Here is a 19,460-nt window from a genome sequence, read left to right as displayed (position 1 = left end):
AAACAAAAACAAAAACATACAAAAAAAACCCCACCCCACTCTGAAACAAACTATGCTGGCGCTGCCGTGCACGACCAAAGCCCAGCAGCGATCGGTACACTGACTCACCCCCGGAACAGGCCTCCAGTGGCGCAGCTGACCCCCGCAATACCTGCTCCCCGAGGCCTGCGGTAGGCGGGGAGCCTCTCGGGGGTGCTGCGATCCCGCACAAAGGCCCATGGCTCCCCGACACCAGGGGCCTTTGGGCCCACCCAGAAAGCCTGTGGACACGCCTGCCCTCCGTGTCCCACTGCTGGCCAGGGAATCGCCGCCTCGGGCCACCCCGCCACTCCACTCCTGGGCGGCCGCGCTGACGTCATCGCCCCGCCGCCCCGCCTCGCACCGCCGTTTCATCCCGCCCCTTTTCCCGGCGTGCGCCGCGGTGAGGCTCCTCGCCCTCGGCTTCTGCCTGTCGTCCCAAGATGGCGGACACAATGAGCCGGCGCGGCGCCGGTTGGCCCTGAGGTGACTGTGAGGAGGAACGGTCCGCGAGCCCTCGCAGTCCGGGCAGAAGAGCGTCGCACGTGCAGGAGGAAGAAGGGAGGAGGTGGCCCGGCTGTCGGCCGCCTTTGCCCTCGCCGCCGGCGCGGCACCCGCCCCGCCCGGGTCGGCCCCTCGGCAGCCAGCCCGCCTGCCCGCCCGCTCGCCGCCGGGCCCCGCCCCAGCCCTGCGCCGCCGCCGCCGCTTCCAGCAGCCGCCGCCATGAAGCTGACCGACAGCGTGCTGCGGAGTTTCCGCGTCGCCAAGGTGTTCCGCGAGAACTCGGACAAGATTAACTGCTTCGACTTCAGCCCTAACGGCGAGACGGTCATCTCGAGCAGCGACGACGATTCCATCGTGCTCTATGACTGCCAGGAGGGCAAGTGAGTGCGGCGGTGGCCCTGGGCCCGAGTACGACGTCGGTCGGTCCCACCCTCCCCTCCCGTGGCCCAGCGCTCGCCCCCGCCGCCCGCCCCCGCCCCGGCCCCGCCGCCCTCCCCCGGCCTGTGTTGCGCTCGCCGTTGCCAGGGCCAGGGCCTCTTCCACTTCTAAGCCGCCCAGGAGACGTTTAATTTTCTTTTCAAAAAATAACGAGAGTGATAGTAACAACGTTACTATTTTGTATGCCTAAGGCCTCCTGGAAAACCGCTTCTGCGTCGCTTGCCAAATCCCACCTTGACCTTGACCTTTAAACGCCCGGTCTGCCCACTTCGGCCCCAGCAGGTAGCTTTTCCGCTCCTCCGACTGTCAGAGGTGCCCGTCAGCTCTGGCTCCCGCGCGGAACCGCAAAGGCTGCTCTCCTACCTCAGTCAACAGCGTCACAGCTCGCTCTCTCTGCCCTCCTCAGTGACCTCGATTCAGCCCTGGCACTCCGCCCATCTCCTGCCCCTCAGCTTCCCGAGGCCTTCTGCCGGAAGGCCGCGTGGGTTGCAGTTCTTAGCTGTCAGGATTTATTTGTTGTGCCTCTTTGGGCGCCCTGTCTTCCTTTCTGTTCCAAATCATTCTCTTACTCCTTGAGATCCGCTGTCCGCATTTGTAGTTAACTTCTGAACAGCATCAGAAACTTTTCCTTTTTGCCAGAAAAAAACCAACTTGACTGTCCCATCTCCACCTAAATGGGAACCTGCTATGAAAACAAAGAAAGCATCCTCTAACAATTTCGTGTTTCCTCTTACACTTTTTTTTTTTTTTTTTAAATTACACTTTATGGTCCGCTTGGAATTGCCAGAATTCAGGGTCTGATCCCGAAAATTCTAAATTCTGTGTTGCCCCAAGTCCTCTGGAGACCCACTGTCTTGCATATCTGTAAAGTCTTAAATGCACATTTTGCCCTTTAATCTGGGCTTCTGTCAGCTTTGCCTCTCATCCTTTGTAGACCGGCACTCTCCTTGCTAAACTGTGAGCACCTTTGGAGGAAAAACTGGTTTAGGCTAGATTTGATTTTCCTCAGCCACTTTTCCCTGAGTAGGCTTATGGATGTTTTTGTTGAATTTGGTGGCTACTGGTTTTGTCAGATTTCAGTTTGTTACCTGGCGGCAGGTAATATTTTTTGAATTCCCAGGAGTTTTCTCTATTTTCTCCAGCTGTTCCTTTTGGCTATTGATTCTTTGAACGATTTTATTTATTTATTTATATGACAGAGATCACAAGTAGGCAGAGAGGTAGGTAGAGAAAGCGGGGGAAGTGGGCTCCCTGCTGAGCAGAGAGCCCTGGGCCTGAAGTGGGTCTCCTGATCCCAGGACCTGGAGATCATGACCTGAGCCGAAGGCAGAGGCTTAACCACTGAGCCACCCAGGTGCCTGCCTGTTGTTTTAAAAGCGACGTCTTCTATAAACTTTATTTTGGAACTTGTCTCTTCATTTGTGAATTTGGTTATCTAAAGTAATGCTGTTTTGGTCTAAGCTCTATCTTCCCCCCAAGTTTTTCCCGCGGGGCCTATGAAAAAGTATTACGTAACTGGCTCTGACTCTGCCTGCAGTATGCGGAAGAGTGGCCTGTAGTGGTGGTCTTGGGGGAGGAGAGAATTGTTAGCTGGACCATTATTCATTCAGTAGGTGGATTTCTGTCCAGGTCTGGCCATTTGAATCAGATTGGAAGAGAGAGTAACATAGAGTTGGAGTGGGCATCAGGGTTCCTGGGTCCTGGAGCTAGAAGTAATTTGAAGCTGGCAGGCTTTATAATGTTCAGTGTTTGTGCACAGGATAGAACTTCTTCCTGTAACCTGAGGAGAGATGTATATTCTCATTCAAAGGACATGAAGGTTATGACATGTGACAGCATTCCTTAGCAGTTTGTCTCCATGTGTGGCATAATTTCTACTTGTTGGGAGCAATGACTTAGACGTCATGTCTTGTTAAAAGTAAAATGTTAATTTCATGACATAATGTGGTTTATTCACTCATGTATCAGTTTTACATAATTACAGACTTGCAGAAAAGTTAGAACATTATTTCAGGTATCTCCCATATCATCCAGTAATCAGTTACATTTTACCTCTTTTGCTTTATCACTCTGTATGTAAGTATTGAGGTAAGCATATTTTTCTGAATCATTAGGGAATAAATTGGAGGTGTCAAGCTCCTTATCTCTGAATGCTTCAACATGGGTTTCCTAACAGTTTTTACATAACCAGAGCACAGCTATCCAAATTAGAAGATTTAGTGTTGATAGGGGCACCTGGATGGCTCAGTTGGTTAAGCAACTGCCTTTGGCTCAGGTCATGATCCTGGAGTCCTGGGATCAAGTCCCACATGGGGCTCCTTGCTCAGCGGGGAGTCTGCTTCTCCCTCTGACCTCTCCCCTCTCATGTTCTCTCTCTCAAATAAATAAGTAAAATCTTTAAAAATAATAATAATAAAGTCAAAAAAATAAAAAGAAAATTTAGCGTTGATATAACAGTATAGGGTACACTCTTCTAAGTTTTCTCTTATCTGTGAATTGTGACACTGTGATCTGTGTTAAGAGAGTGGCCTCGTAGTTAGGAGACCTGGGCTCTAATTTGGCCTTGTCATCAGGTATTTAACAGTGGTCATAGACCACTTTAGGTGACCTCTTTCACCTTTAAGAGTCCACAATCCTAAGTGGTAATGTGAAGGAAAAATACGCTAGTCTAAGTCAATGTCTAAGTCTAGTCAATGAACATTGGTAGAAGAATCGTGTTTTTTTGGAAGGCATAGTTATCTCTACTAGATGGTACTAATATTAGAATTTGGGAGCTTGAAAATGGCTAACGCGGGGTTCCTTATGCTTAATATTTTCCAGTTTTTTGTTCATTTTGTCCATGTTAACATCCACCAAGTGATTTTCCAACTTGAAAGAATAAGAAAGATACTATCTGCTAGATGATGAAAATTATTCATAGAGAAGGCATTATTATAATTTACTCATACCTGATCACAAGAATCATAGTTTGTGGCTCAGTGGGTTGAGCTTTTGCCTTCAGCTCGGGTCATGATCTTGGGCCTGGGGTCTCTAGGGATCTGCTCTGCCGGAGCCTGCTTACCCCTCTCTCTCTGCCTGCCTCTCTGTTTGCTTGTGATCTCTGCCTGTCAAATAAATAAATAAAATCTTAAAAAAAAAAAGAAAGAAACTTACAGAATATTCATGGAAAAATGTAGTGCATGGGCTTCTTAAAGATCCTGTGAAATGAATATAAAAATTAGGCCTTTGCTTTCAAACTAGGAGGTGATATGAGGTAAAAATTTCTGTCATAAAGAACAAATCTTGGGACGCCTGGGTGGCTCAGTTGGTTAAGCAGCTGCCTTCAGCTCAGGTCATGATCCCAGCGTCCTGGGATCAAGTCCCACATCGGGCTCCTTGCTCGTCGGGGAGCCTGCTTCTCCCTCTGCCTCTGCCTGCCATTCTGTCTGCCTGTGCTCGCTCTCTCTCCCTCTCTCTCTCTCTCTCTCTGATAAAAAAATCTTAAAAAAAAAAAAAAAAAAGAACAAATCTTATGTTAGTGTTCTTGATAAATTTGAGACAAATAGACCATATATAAGTGGAACTGAAATTTCCATTAAACCACACCCTTTAATGTTGGCTCTTCATGATGTATCTTCACTGTTTTAGACAGACTGATTTACTGGGATAAGTAAGCTTCTTTTCTTTTTCTACTTGTAGAAACAGAGTCAATGATTCTTTTTTTTTTTTTTTTTTTTAATTATTTATTTGAGAGAGAGAGAGACCGTGAGTATGAGCGAGGAGAAGGTCAGAGAGAGAAGCAGACTCCCTGCAGAGCCGGGAGCCCGATGCGGGATCGGGACTCAATCCCGGGACTCCAGGATCATGACCTGAGCTGAAGGTAGTCACTCAACCAACTGAGCCACCCAGGCGCCCAGAGTCAATGATTCTTAAGAGCAAGAACACGTGCCTGTGCATGCATGTGCTCACTCACTATTTACCACACAGTAACCCCCAGCAGAACTCAGGATGAGGGACTCAGCAGGGTAGCCTTTGGGCTGATCTTTTTAGCTGAGCTTTCAGTTAAAGGTGAGAAAGTAGAAAATTCAATGCATGTTGAATGAAAAGTCTTGTTTGGAAATAGGGTTTATGTATTGAAATTCTTGACCTCCTGACATTAACAAAAATTGAAAGGGCAAATATTTGACTTCTTAAAGTTGCCAAGTAATCTGATTGTTTAGCATCTAGGTTCCATTGAGAGGGTGAACTTCTTTCTTTTTCAAAATTGGAACTCTTGGTAAACATTGGTACAGGATTTATAAAATTCTCTTACACCTAAATGTAGAACATGGTGAAATTTTTGGTCAGATTTTGCTGAGACCTGTTTTAGCTTGATCTTTGATCCTCAAGGTTCTATAGAGGGAAACACCGAAGATCTTGAAATGCATTGTTAACCTTTAGCTTGAAAATACGTGTTTTGCTTTAAAAAAAAGAAAAGAATCACTGACTAGTTTTTTCCTAGGGAGAGTTAGCCTTGCCTTCCTTCTATAAGGCTCAGTAAGTATTTCGGACTTGCAAGATAGGAAGGATGGATAGCTTCTGCAACAGCAGTTATATTAGGAAAGACAAGCAGTTTTGTGTCTGGTTTCAGTTTTGATAAATCATTTCTTCCTGAAAAAATACCTTATTTCTAAATGAATGGCTTAAGAAAAGTTCTGGTCCCTTTGGTATGACATATTCCCATATCCCTCTTTGTTACAAGGTGTGACGTGTTTTATATGCCTTTCTTCCCAAAGAGATGTATTTTTTCTCAAACTTAACTTCTGAACATTGTAGTAAAGACTCATTTGAGCCCTCAGATTTACTTACACTTCATAACTTCAGCATTTGGTGTTCAGAGATGAAAATCTGTTACACTCGATTGACTCCATTTATTTCCTCCCTTTTGGAAGAAATTCTCTTTCTTTCCAGTGTTAGAGTTTCCCAAGAATCCTCATCCTTGCCACGTCATTAAGTGCTTCTTTCTATATGATGATCCCAGATTTTGGGGATGGAGGATTTTGATGGTTTTTCTTTCTCCATTTCCTCGTCAGACCAAAGAGAACTCTGTACAGTAAGAAATACGGCGTGGACCTCATCAGATATACCCATGCAGCAAACACAGTCGTGTACAGCTCTAACAAAATAGACGGTAAGCAAGCCTTCCTTTTAGGAAGTTATGGTCATGGTTTCTTTTGTTAAATAGTTCTTGGAATCTTTGTGACTACTTCTGCTTTGGTTAGAGTTACTTTAATTTAAATATTTATCTGTGATGTTAGCAGTGCCAACATTGTTACAACTCAAGGGATGCTGGAAGTAATCCATTAGTACTTTTGAAGAACTTGAAATGAACTATGAAAGGTCTCCAGATTAGAATGGATAGTGGGTATATAAAACAATGAATTATTTTTATAGTTTGTACTTCTTTAAACTTGAAAGAATACTTTTAGAATAAATACAAGGAAAGAATACTTGACATACAGCAAGTGGTAAATAACCACAAATGCTTGAACTATGGTAATTTAGGGACCTCAGAAGAGTTTTCTGTTGTACGCCTACCTTTTATGGTCTGTGTCATAAAGGACAGTGTACTGACCTTTATTATCTTTGATTCCAGGGACTTTTTTAGATACGAATTTTGTCCCTTTTCACTTTTATTTATTTTTAAAGATTTTACTTTTAAGTAACCATGGCCACACCTGATGTGGGGCTAGAACCCATGACCCCGAGATCAAGAGTTGTATGCTCTACTGACTGAGCCAATCAGGCGTGCCCTCCCCTTTTAATTTTTAAATAAAATTAGTATCTTTGAAGAGTGGAGAGTTATTTTTAGAAATTTATTTATTTTTTAGAGAGCATGATAGGGGTGAAGGGAGGGAGAGAGAGACTCTTAAGCAGGCTCCACACTCAGCACAGAGCCCAGCACGGAACCCAGTGTGGACCCAACTTGGGGCTCGATCTCAGGACCCTGAGATTATGACCTGAGCTGAAATCAGGAGTTGGATGCTTAACTGACTGAGCCACCCAAGTGCCCCTGCAGTTACATTTGTCTAATGTCATCCAACAAAGTTGGCTTAGACTGCTATTTTGGCTATGCCTATCTCAGGGCAGATGGGCAGAAGTCTTTTTTTTTTCTTTTTTTCTTTTTTTAATGAGACTTTTCTGCCTGTACATGATTTTTAGTAAGTATATCATTTCTACTTTTCATGCCTCTATTTCAGAAGTGGTTTTCTAAGTAAGCAGTGCAGTTGATGCTTTTGGACAAGAATATAAATCATTAGGATCCTGAGGAAACATATCTATGTGATCATCTGAATGACTGGTACACTTCTTCTGTTGGGGTATTTTTCTGGGTGAATAAATGAGAGGATTCTCCAAATATGGTGCAAAATGAGGCAAATGTGTAGCACTTGCAGCTTTGCTGCCAAGCCTCTGCTGTGAGGACATTGCCTTTCCTGTCTCGAGTGCATCCCGAAGAGTTCCTCCAACGCTCCGTTTCCTTTTGCCTGATTCCAGGCTGAGGTAGTAGTTTGTACAGTTTGAGGGTCTATGATACCACCCGGTACAGGAGATAACTGTACAGGCCACTGCCTTGCCAGGAACAGCGCACCAGCTACTGAGTGGGGCGGAGAGGATGGCGACGCCCTGCTCATCTCTGGGAGAACAGGTAATGGGGAGGAAGTCTTTTCTCCTTAGGGCAGGTGGGTCGTTAATAGAAGTAGAACAACCAGGAAGATTTTGTAGTTGTCATTCTAGAACTTTGAAGATTTTCAAAGAAAACTATATTAGAATTCCGTTTTGGAACATACAAAGGGTGCGATTTCCCCTCTCCCCAGTCGGATGCCCTGTTATTAGAAAGTACCCCTGTGAACCACTGTAATGACTTGGTGCTTTCAGCCTCTTTGTTTCTGTGTTCTGTTTGCCTCTAGAATGTACTTTTTGTGCTTTGGCACCATTTCTTATTGCCTCCTTCTCAACAATTGCTTCTTATTCCTAGTCTTCTGGGGGACATAGCACTTTATCCAGTTCTGTTTTTTATGGCACTTCATTCCCTTGCTGCCACCATCTTTTTTTGTTTACTTTTTCAGATAGAATCCCTTGGTTTTTAAGAGTGTTTGTCTTTTTCTCCCCAAGTACAAGCCTCTGTGATTATTCCTTTCTTTGATACTGACAAAATCTCACTGCTCTGACTTGTTTGGTATATTCATGAGTTTGATTTTTAAATCTCTTTAACCCAAATTTCCTCATTTGTTCTTTTGGTTATTATTATATTTTGGTATTATTATTATTATTATTATTAATAATAGACTCTTTTGATGCACAAAGGACCAGTGGATAGTTGGTTAATTTAAAAAGTAGTAGGACATTACTTCTCTTTCCATTCATTTTGTTTTTTTTAAATGATTTTTTTTAAAAGATTTTATTTATTTATTTGGCAGACAGGGATCACAAGTTGGCAGAGAGACAGAGAGAGGAGGAAGCAGGTTCCCTGCTGAGCAGAGAGCCCGATGAAGGCAGAGGCTTTAACCCACTGAGCCACCCAGGCGCCCCCTAATGACTTTTTTTTTTTTTAAGATTTTATTTTTTAGAGTGAGAGAAGGAGCACAAGAGGGGGATGAGGGGCAGAGGGAGAAGCAGACTCCCCACTGAGCAGGGAGCTCAGTGTGGGACTCGATCCTGGGATTCCGGGATCACAACCTGAGCCGAAGGCAGATGCCCAACCAACTGAACCACCCAGGCGCCCCTCCATTTGATTCGTTTTCATGTAATTGTATATCCAGTTAACATTTAGGTCATGGTTGGATGACCACTATTGGAGAACCCTGGACAGAAGTGTTATGCCAGAGTCCAGTCTGTCTAATCCTCAGTTTAGCCTGGCTGTTTAATTCTTTGAGCCTGCTTCTCAACAGCTAAATGTTTTTCTTTAAGGCTTGCCATTGTTATTTATTTATTTATTTATTTTTAAGATTTCATTTATTTACTTGACAGCAATCACAAGTAGACAAAGAGGCAGGCAGAGAGAGAGGGAGAAATAGGCTCCCTGCCGAGCAGACAGCCTGACATGGGGCTTGATCCGAGGACCCCGAGACCACGACCCGAGCTGAAGGCAGAGGCTTAACCCACTGAGCCACCCAGGCGTCGCAAGGCTTGCCATTCTGTGGGCACTGAAACTATTGTGTTTTGGGGGGGGGGGTGTGGGCAGGGTATTTTCACAGGAGAGGTTGCACTGTTAACTGTGCAGAAGCCAATGATGGTGGTTAACAATGATTTTAAACATTGTTCTAAATGACATCAACTTGAGAACTCTGCTTTTGAATTATGTGAACTCTGTCGTGCCCATTCTTTAACTGTGGAGAGAAATTACTTAACCTTATTTATTCACACCTTGCTTAAGTTAGGGAAAACAATGAATTCTTTGACCTTGTTTTTAAGATGAAAATACAAAGTAATTCCTTTAAAAATAATAGGATATCATCATGCCTTATTTGTCTTCTTACAGATACTATTCGTTACCTGTCCTTGCATGACAACAAATACATCAGATACTTTCCTGGACATAGCAAAAGGTAAGAACCAAGTGTTACAGAAATAGATAGTTCTTTTATGCCTGAAGTTATCCAGAGACTAAGAAAGTAGAGAGATTAGTGAACTGAAGCTAGTTCCTCACTGCTGTTTAGCATCCTTCTTAGTCTTCTCTTCTTAACCCTCCCTAAAACAGTCAACACCTGATTAGCTGAGGTTGTGGAAGCAGGGTTGGAACGTAATTAGGAAAAAAGGTGGATTAAAGATACTCAGTGGAAACATAGGTAGTACAAATTATGTTTATCATTTAGGAACTACAAGCAAATGGTCCCTTAATGAAAGGACCATTTACATGTACGAGGCCTCTTCCAGTATTGGTGGCCCCATTTTAGCAGGCCCCTACTTTACATAAATGTGTTCCATTTATGTGAAGATCTTAATGAGGATGCAGAAATACTTTGGAAGTCCAAAAGCTTGTTTCCTTCTTCTACTTTGTAATGCATTTTGTTTCTTTCTCCTACCCCAGTTCCCCCAGTGTCTTTTTCCTTCAGTTTTTTCAAGTTTGGGTTGAAAGTTGAACATTTTCCTTTGGATGATACTTAATCACTGAGGGTATTTCCTTGTCCCTTGTTTGCACATACACATTAACCTAGTACAAGTTGGAGTGGCACAGAACCCTGACAAGAGGTGGACCAAGAGCACCTTGTTTCCGGCTGCACTTCTGATTGGGCAGGGCAGATCTGTGTTGCTGAAGATGAAAGGTGGCACAATAGTTACAGTTCTAAACAAAGAATGGCTTGGGACAAGTAGATGTTTTGACTTGTTTGTAGTCAAATTAATGTTCACAAATGTACTGTCGGTAATTATAAGTTGATTGCAGTTGTTTAAAATTCTTTCGAATTATCCCTCCTCCTGATATTCTTTTTTTTTTTTTTTTTTAAGATTTATTTATTTATTTATTTGACAGAGAGAAATTGCAAGTAGATGGAGAGGCAGGCAGAGAGAGAGAGAGGGAAGCAGGCTCCCCGCTGAGCAGAGAGCCCGATGCGGGACTCGATCCCAGGACCCTGAGATCATGACCTGAGCCGAAGGCAGCGGCTTAACCCACTGAGCCACCCAGGCGCCCTGATGTTCTGATTGTTAGATGACTTTGTGCCTCTTTTGTTTTGAGGAAATCAAGGCCATCCCAAATGCATTCTTTTCAACTTCTACCCCTTCTGTTTCTTTCTTGGAACCTTTTCCTTAAAAAAAATAGCCTTTCTGCCTTGACAGAACCATCCTCCTCTTTCTGCTTGCTTCCGTCTTAACTAGACCTTTTCTTTCTGCCTACAAACTTAACTTGGTCTTCCTTATTTTGAATCTATTTCTTGAACCTCTCTCCCACTCCTTTTAGCTGTCAAACATGAAAGAATAATCTGCGTACTCCCATCTCCACCTCCTCACACTCATTCACTGTTTAAATCACTCATTCCCAGAGTCATTTATGGTGCTTTTTCCAAGCCATTTTATTTTCCTTTCCCTGCTGCCTCCAGTTAAAATCTGCTGCCTTGGGGTTTGGTTTGTTTTTTGTTATTTTGGCTTTTTTTGGTGCTCAACTTCTTGGTAACTTTTTTTTCCCTTTGGCAGCTTACTTTTCCCATCTTGGTTCTACTCTTGATTCTTGGCCTCTCTTTTCTCCTTTTGACTTTAAACAAGGTTCTACCTTTGCTTTTCTTCCTCTTTTGACATTTTTCCCGTTATCTCCATCACTCATTTCATTCACCCTACTCAGATGGCTTCCCAAATCAGTATTTTTAGCTCATGTTTATCCTGACTTCCAGATTCAATTTCCACCTCCAGGTTTTATATACATCCACGTAGGCATTTCTTTCATGCCCCCACCTGACAGGTACAGGATGCCATCCCTCCTCATTACATGCCTTGGGCCAGCTCCTCTCTGTTAGCCTCATATTTCTTGATTAATGTCCCTTCTAATTATCCTGACTCAAAGCCTGTTATCTGTTTGCTTTCTTTCCCCTGCTTTCACATCTAGTGAGCTGTTAATCCTGTTGATTCTGCCTAGGTTTAACCTCATGTGTCACTTGGCTCTGTATTCTCTCCTTTCCTTCTGCTCCTGGCTCATGCCCTGTTAAGTGAATTATTGGCAAATCCTAATTAATCTTCCTGTCCCTCATCATCGTGCTTTAGCATCCTGTATTACAGCTCTGACCACTTCACAGTTGGTGTCTGGAAGCTTTAATGGTTCTCCACATCTGTCTTTTCCTCCCCTCTGTAGTCAGGCTCACCTCCCTCAAGCTCTGACGCATTTTCTCAGCATTATCTCCTAACACTTGAGTTGAGGTGAACTCCGTGCTGCTTCCTGAATGTTGGCCTCATCTTTCCTGTTTGGCACCTTTTTTGTAAAGGCATCTCCCATTGAAATTCTGTCCACTACATGTGCTGCTTCTTCCAGAAAGCCTTCTCTGTCCCTTTCTTGGAGTTTTCTGGACTAGACAGTTAAGCTTTCTTAGAGTTGAGATTTTGCTCCTCGTTGCATTCCCCGTACTTCTCAGCATAGAACATTGTGCCAAGAAGACTTCCTCTGAGCTTTTGACCTGAGTACCATGGCATTAAAATTACATGTCCATATGCATTCTGCTCACTCTGCTTTATTACCACCTCAGCATTCCCAGGATATTTTGGTTTACAGTATCTTTAAATGTTTAGATTGAGGAACTAGTATGAATATTAGTTGAGTTATATTGCAAGAAATTTTTCTTTAGGTAAAAACTTAAAAAAGAGCACATTTTCTCATTTTCTATTCATGGCTTAAATTGTAATTCTTTCCAGTGGAACCAGAATTTCCTGAACCCCTTTCATGTCATCCAGAACTTGAACTTTCTCTATCTGTTTACGGATTTAAAAAAAAAAATCCGTTCACAAATGAGCCGTGCAGTTTGGTTATCTTTTTTACTTCAAACTTTTGTCAAAATGAAATAGCACAATGTTTCCTTTATAATCTTCATCTATGGCACCAGCTCATGTATCTATGAAGTGTTTTTATAGCCAAACCCACATGTGAAACTACTCTTCCATAATCCAGAAGGAAGAGTTATCCAAATGTTTGTTTTCACAAGGGCTTTTCTCTATAGGTGGTACTGACTGTAGAATCATAGGTACTGTACAGGTCATAGATCTCCTCAGTTGGGTCTGTGGTATGCTCTGAGAGGCAGGTGAAGTAGAGTCACATGCTGTCCTTCCTCGAGTGCCAGGCCCAAGTACTTGGGAGGTGGCAGGTGTCTTCAGAGCAGGGCGTGGCAGAGTGAGAACATAAGCAGAGGGGACAGGAGAGCTAGGGGTGAGCCTTTGGAAGAAGTGTCTTTTTGTGAACGATTCTTAATGCTGTACCCATAAGGGGGACCGGTATCAGAAATACAATTGCCATTAGCATAGGCCTGTGGCTTAGTAAGTGTGGTGCCCAAACCAACAGTCTCACCGTCACCTAGGAGCTTATTTGAAGTGCAAGTTCTCCATCCTTACCACAGACCTGCTGGATTAGAGGGTCTGGGAGCAGATCCCAGTAATCTGCATTTCAGTCCACCCTCCGGTGATGCTGATGGTACTCAGGTTTGAGACTGTTGGTGTAGTCTGCAAAACTCTAGTTAAGGAATCATGAGGGTTTTTTGTTTGTTTTGTTTTGTTGATTGATATATAGTTTAGTACCATAAATCCACACAGTTTAGGTTTTCAGTATATTCACAGAGTTGGGCAACCGTCACCACGAATCCAGAACATTTTCATCACTCCCAAATAGAAACCCCTTAGCAGTCACTCCCTATTCCCCCTCCTACAAGTCCCCAGCAACCACTAATCTACTTTCTGTAGCTTTGCTTATTCTGGACATTTTGGGTAAATGAAGTGAGACAGTGTGTGGCCATATTTTATGTCCAGTTCTTTCACTTAACCATGTTTCCAAGATGCATACATGTTGTAGCATGAATCAGTGCTTCATTTCTTTTTATTATTAGCAAATAATATTTCATTGTATGGATATACCACATTTTGCTTCTCCATTCATTAGTTGATGGGCATTTGGATTGTTTCCACTTTTTGACCAATGCAAATAATGCTGCTGTAGACATACGTGTACATTTTTGTACAGACATACATTTTCCTATTTCTTGGGTATATACCTAGAAGTGCAATTTCGAGGCCATATAGTACTTATCTATCTTTAACTTTTTGATGAATTGTAAAACCTAAAAAGCAGCTGCACCATTTTACATTCTAGTCAGCAGTGCATGAGGGTTCTGATTTCTCCATATCCTCAGCAGCACTTACTATTTCTCTTGTGAAGTAGTATCTCCTTGTGGTTCGATTTACATTGGACTCTTAACATTTTTATGCTGTAGTTTTTTTTTTTTTTTTTTTTTAAAGATTTTATTTATTTATTTGCCATAGAGAGAGAAGCGAGAGCAAGCACAGGCAGACAGAGTGGCAGGCAGAGGCAGAGGGAGAAGGAGAAGCAGGCTCCCTGCCAAGCAAGGAGCCCGATGTGGGACTCGATCCCAGGACGCTGGGATCATGACCTGAGCCGAAGGCAGCCGCTTAACCAACTGAGCCACCCAGGCGTCCCTATGCTGTAGTTTTAAGTTTCTCTTTTCTTTGCTGTTAGTTTCATTCATAGGGCTTTTCATTATATTAGTTGCCTTTGGTTATTCCAGATTGCTTGTGTACATATGTTTCTTAAAATGGCAGTTTTGGGAGAACAGGTGTATGTAGGTAGACAAGTACCTGTGGTTTAGAGCTCACATCCAATTTTTGCAGATGTTTTGCTTCAACTCTTATTTGTCTTGATGCATTGCAGGGTGGTGGCCTTGTCCATGTCACCTGTGGATGACACTTTCATTTCTGGGTCTCTTGATAAGACCATTCGACTCTGGGATCTCCGGTCTCCTAACTGCCAGGTAATGGTACTCACAGTTACACTTTGAGTGTTCTCTATGGTAGGCAATGTCGTCAGCTCTTCCTCCCAAGGGAGAAAGTATTGGTTCCATTCTGAGATCCCAGAGTCTTTCTAAACTTTGGAGAAAATCTGTCTTCCTGGTGGGTAGCTCATAACTAAGCTAATACCCTAATCCAGCACATACTGCATTATGCTCTGTGGCTTTTTGCTTTCAAGACTATTTTCTTGAAACCCGCGAGCTATAGCTTTATTCTCAAGGGATTTGTTTTTATTTGAATTCAGTGTCTATAGAAATTGTACAGTTAGGGTTGATAAAGCCAGTTGTATGGAGACCTTTTTGTAAAAAGCCTCATTTTAGTTAGTTTTGGGCTTTTTCTGTTCCCTAAGTAGGCAGGTGCCTATTGTGTTCCTTTCTTAAGTTTTCATTGGAAGAAGTAAATTATATAGTGGTAGGATCCTGGGTTCATTAACTTTTTTTCTTATTTTTTCTTAGGGTCTCATGCATCTACAAGGCAAACCTGTTTGTTCCTTTGATCCAGAAGGGTTAATTTTTGCTGCAGGTGTCAATTCTGAAATGGTCAAACTTTATGACCTTCGCTCTTTTGATAAGGTAAAATTTTTAAGTCTTTGAGCTATCTTGGTATTACGGAAGTGTTGAAGGGTAAGAGGACAGCCCTTTCTATGGTGGATGAGGTATGTGGTAGACATTAGAGAATGTCAGAGCAATAGTTCTCCTTTTCTTAGTCAAAAAGGAATCTAAAGGGACGGAATGAGAGTTGGCTCTGGCAGGAGGAGCACTGATGGGCCTTGGGCTGGGGTTGCTGTCTTTATCGTTTCAGGGGCCATTTGCGACTTTTAAGATGCAGTACGATCGGACTTGTGAGTGGACAGGACTCAAGTTCAGCAATGATGGTAAACTCATCCTCATCTCCACCAATGGCAGCTTCATCCGTCTCATCGATGCATTCAAGGGAGTGGTGATGCACACCTTTGGGGTGAGCTGACAGCCTTGGAGCATGGCTGTTTCTGTGCTTCTACCTCCTGGGCTGAGAGTTATGCCAGCTGGTTGATGGAGACCAGCAGTTATCTTGGACTCACTGATGGAGGCACAGGCTTGCATTTTCATTCTGAACATGACCTTAACTTCTCTTGGATTCTGAGACACTCACTTCTCACATAGTGACCCAAGTTTGGTGTTCAGATACAAAATAATTTTTTTTTTTGTAAAGATTTTATTTATTTACTTGACAGAGTGCACGTGAGAGAGAGCACAAGCAGGGGGAGAGGGAGAGGCAGACTTCCTGCTGAGCAAGGAGCCCAGTGCGGGACTTAGACCCTGAGATCATGACCCGAGCTGGAGGCAGACCTTAACCAACTAAGCCACCCAGGTGTCCCCAGATTAATTCTTAGCCGTAATAATTTTCTTGCCTCATTGAATGTGGAGTTGGAGATGGGGGTGAATTGTAAAGGATGGCAGCCTTGTGTGGAGCATTGGTGACACTATGCACAAAGAAGAGAGGGTTTCATGGAAAGGAAGGTGATTATGAGCTAGCTCCGTGTTTGCAGGCAATTATTTTATGTTAACAGGGCTGTGATAAGAGAGCTGTTCTTATTTTTAGGGTTATGCCAACAGCAAAGCTGTCACTCTGGAGGCCTCGTTTACTCCAGACTCCCAGTTTATTATGATCGGTAAGCTTTTCTTTATTCCCCCCTTGGGGTATTTCTCTGGTACTGTGCATTTATTTGCATATTTTTATTAGTTCTAACTAATTAGGATACACTCTTACTTTTTTGAAGATTTTATTTATTTATTTGACAGAGAGAAATCACAAGTAGATGGAGAGGCAGGCAGAGAGAGAGAGGGAAGCAGGCTCTCCGCTGAGCAGAGAGCCCGACGCGGGACTCGATCCCAGGACTCTGAGATCATGACCTGAGCCGAAGGCAGCGGCTTAACCCACTGAGCCACCCAGGCGCCCCACACTCTTACTTTTTTGATAGACGTTCTTAGATTTCTGTATAGCGTGTTACGCCAAAGGTGTGATGTCTTTATCCTCATTTTGCAGTTCCTTACCAGGAACTGGCATTAATGTTGGTCTTTCCTGGATCAGCATGAGTTAAGCTCTACAGGCACAATCTTACTAGTAGTACTAACTTCCTGATTTAACCCTACTTTCCATTGTCAGTGGCTCAATGCTGGTAGCCCCCTTTTTACATGAGAAAATTGAAGTTAGAGGGGAAGCGACTTGCTTAGGAACAAATAATTAGAGTTAAGATCAGTTTCCAGAGTGTCCTTCACTGCCTCTCTTCCCTCAATTTCTGATGAGGGGCCAGGTCCTGAAGCTTGGCTTTTCTCCAGATGTCAGTCTGTGTCTTTCCCACTTGCCTTTGCATTGCACCTTGACTGTTGTATTTTCCCTTACATTCCCTTTAGGTTCAGAGGATGGCAAGATCCATGTCTGGAATGGAGAGAGTGGTATAAAAGTAGCTGTGTTGGATGGCAAACACACAGGCCCCATTACCTGTTTGCAGTTCAACCCCAAGTTCATGACCTTTGCCAGTGCATGTTCCAACATGGTATGTGAACATGGGAGATGTCTTCCACTTAGGGGCCCTTTCTAGTTAGGGTGGTGGGTGGTTTAGTGAGCATAGCAAGCTGTGTTCTGAATAGGTATGTGACAAGGTTCCAGGTTCTTATTCCTCAATTGGTGGCTTCTCTGATCCACCTAAAATCTGATCTCCGCTTCGACTAGTCTTTCACTCCCCCCCCCCCCCGAATTGATTGATTTATTTCAGGGGTGGGTAGCAGAGGGAGAGGGAGAAGCAGACTCCTGCTGAGCAGGGAGCCCACTCAGGGCTTGATCCCAGGACCCTGAGATCACGACCTGAGCGAAATCGAGTCGGATGCTTAGGGACTGATCTTTCACTTTTACTTTTACCCTTCTTTCCTGATCTGAGATCACCTCTGTATTGCTGGGAGATCGTAGGCTTTTTGTTGTTGTTGTTGTTTTAAGATTTTATTTATTTGACAGATCACAAGTAGGCAGAGAGGCAGGCGGGGTGGGGGGTGAAGCAGGCTCCCCACTGAGCAGAGAGCCCAGATCCCACCCTGATATCATGACCTGAGCTGAAGGCAGAGGCTTAATCTACTGAGCCATCTGGGCGCCCCATCAGGCCAGTTTTTACTATGGCCCCTGGATTTATACCCAGACTACTCGGGTCTATGCCCGGTAGTTTTTTTGCCTTTTATTTTCTTTTAAGATTTTACTTATTTGAGAGAAAGAGCATCTACACGAGTGAGGGGAGGGGCAGAAGGAGAGGGAGAAGCAGACTCCCTGCTGAGCAGGGGGCCTGATGTGGGGCTCAATCTCAGGACCTCAGGATCATGACCTGAGCCAAAGGCAGATGCGTAACTAACCAACTAAGCCATTCAGGCGTCCGTTATTTGGTCTTTTAAAATACTTTGAATCAGCCTTTTGTGGCTGCAGCCTCTTAGTGTGCCTTTGCTTTGGTTTATGCTGAATTCTCAGTAATTCATACAGTTGATCATAACTCACTATTTAGAATTTCCTGTATGCCTCTGTCTCTTCATAGGCAAGGTGGGCAGAACAAAGTGAAGTGTGTCTCAGTCTCAGGTTTGTTTTGGATCACTTAAATCTATCTGGGTATTTGAGGATGAGGGATTTTGCTTCTAGCCTTCCCAGAATACAGTTCCCCCCCTTAGCTCTTTTTATTTGTTTTCTCTTTCTCCAACTGAGGAAACAGTGTTAGAAGGAAATGCTTAAAGCTATCCAGTTCAATCCCTCTCACTTTTTTACAGCTCAGGAAGGAGAGGGCCTGTTGGAGGTCACCTGGCAGATTAGCAATGAGTCCAGGTTACCCAGACCTCTCCGTCCCAGACAGCTTTCTTGTTTTTCCTTACCACTTGGGCACTGGAGTGGGAGGTAGACAGTGTTGGAGACAGAATCAGCTTACTTTCGCATGGAGGGGGTGTTTCTCCATAGGTTGCCAGAATGGATTGGTCATGGGGGAAGGCCACCAGCCACAATCCCTCCCCCATTGGGTTTGGGCAGTGTGATGCTGTGGAGAGGGGTAAGAACCTTCAGCAGAGAGGAGAGAGGCTTGGCTTTTAAAAGTTGACTTCTATTTCTCCTTGCAGGCCTTCTGGTTGCCCACCATTGATGACTGACCTAGGTGCTGCTTGGCTGTTTGTGTACAGTGAGGGTGGCCAACAGGAAAGAACTCAGAGGGGACTGAGATAATGGATTGGATCATTTGACTGGGCTGGAGAGCATCCTTCCACATGGCCTTCCCATGGATGTGCTGTACATCTGCTCAAAAGAAAGTACTTTGCCGAGCTTCTTCAAAAAGACTCTTGGTGTGGCAGGTTCTATCAGGACTTAGATTTTCCAGCTGTCACTGCACTGAGCTCCTCCAAAGGAGTGACCAGATTCATGATTAGGGTATACTGGGGCCCTCAAGACGCCTTCAATTTTGAATGTATTTGCTGCTGAAGAGCCGGTGAAGTTGTTAATTCTGCACATCCCTTTTCCCACCCCCATAAATGCATGGGAAGCCACAGTTCTGGTTTTGAGATGCTAAGGGCAGCTCAGCACCCCTTGCCCTCACCCTGCATGTCTTGTTACTGGGTCTCCCTGTGTCATTGTGGCATTATTCCACAACCATCATGTTACTTAGGTGCCAAACATTTACAGAAATAAGTCTTCATATATCTTGGGGTAAGAAAGGGACAGATTCAGAAAGAAGGACCTTGCTTGCCAGGAAGCCTTGTGAGTTAGTCATCTGAGGGTGGGTGATCTGGGCATGCCTCAAAGCTCTGAGTATTGGGTGGGAAATGGCCCACGAGCCTGAAAGGGAGTAGGGGTTGCAGGTAGTTCCTATGGCTGGGAGGTTTAGCAGTAGCCTTATGTGATCCCCATCATCAAGACAAACCTGCGGTCTTTCTGGGTGCCTGCCGAGCTTGGTTTTGTACAAAAGCAAGGTGGGAGTCTATTTTTGTACATGAGATACATCACGC

General features: G+C 44.0%; 1 protein-coding gene across 1 annotated transcript; it reads left to right on the top strand.

The window, feature by feature from the left end:
- Positions 1–420: 420 nt before the first annotated feature.
- Positions 421–19,003, top strand: WDR82 (WD repeat domain 82). Its single transcript, XM_059161080.1, has 9 exons — positions 421–902; positions 6,012–6,109; positions 9,458–9,524; positions 14,327–14,426; positions 14,919–15,035; positions 15,265–15,420; positions 16,045–16,114; positions 16,857–16,999; positions 18,582–19,003. The coding sequence occupies exons 1-9, from the start codon at positions 742–744 to the stop codon at positions 18,609–18,611; spliced, it is 942 nt and encodes a 313-aa protein (XP_059017063.1). The 5' UTR covers positions 421–741; the 3' UTR covers positions 18,612–19,003.
- Positions 19,004–19,460: the final 457 nt, after the last annotated feature.

Source organism: Mustela lutreola, chromosome 2, assembly GCF_030435805.1.
Source record: "Mustela lutreola isolate mMusLut2 chromosome 2, mMusLut2.pri, whole genome shotgun sequence".
NCBI classification, from domain to species: domain Eukaryota; kingdom Metazoa; phylum Chordata; class Mammalia; order Carnivora; family Mustelidae; genus Mustela; species Mustela lutreola.
Note: the sequence above shows the minus strand (reverse complement) of the source record. Positions and strands in the feature narration are given on the sequence as shown.

Bases quoted from the DNA above. Each gene is read 5' to 3' on its own strand.
- WDR82 (XM_059161080.1), top strand. From the start codon at position 742: ATGAAGCTGACCGACAGCGTGCTGCGGAGTTTCCGCGTCGCCAAGGTG. The intron at 903-6,011 runs GTGAGTGCGGCG...TTTCCTCGTCAG, and splicing joins TATGACTGCCAGGAGGGCAA to ACCAAAGAGAACTCTGTACA. The intron at 14,427-14,918 runs GTAATGGTACTC...ATTTTTTCTTAG, and splicing joins TCCGGTCTCCTAACTGCCAG to GGTCTCATGCATCTACAAGG.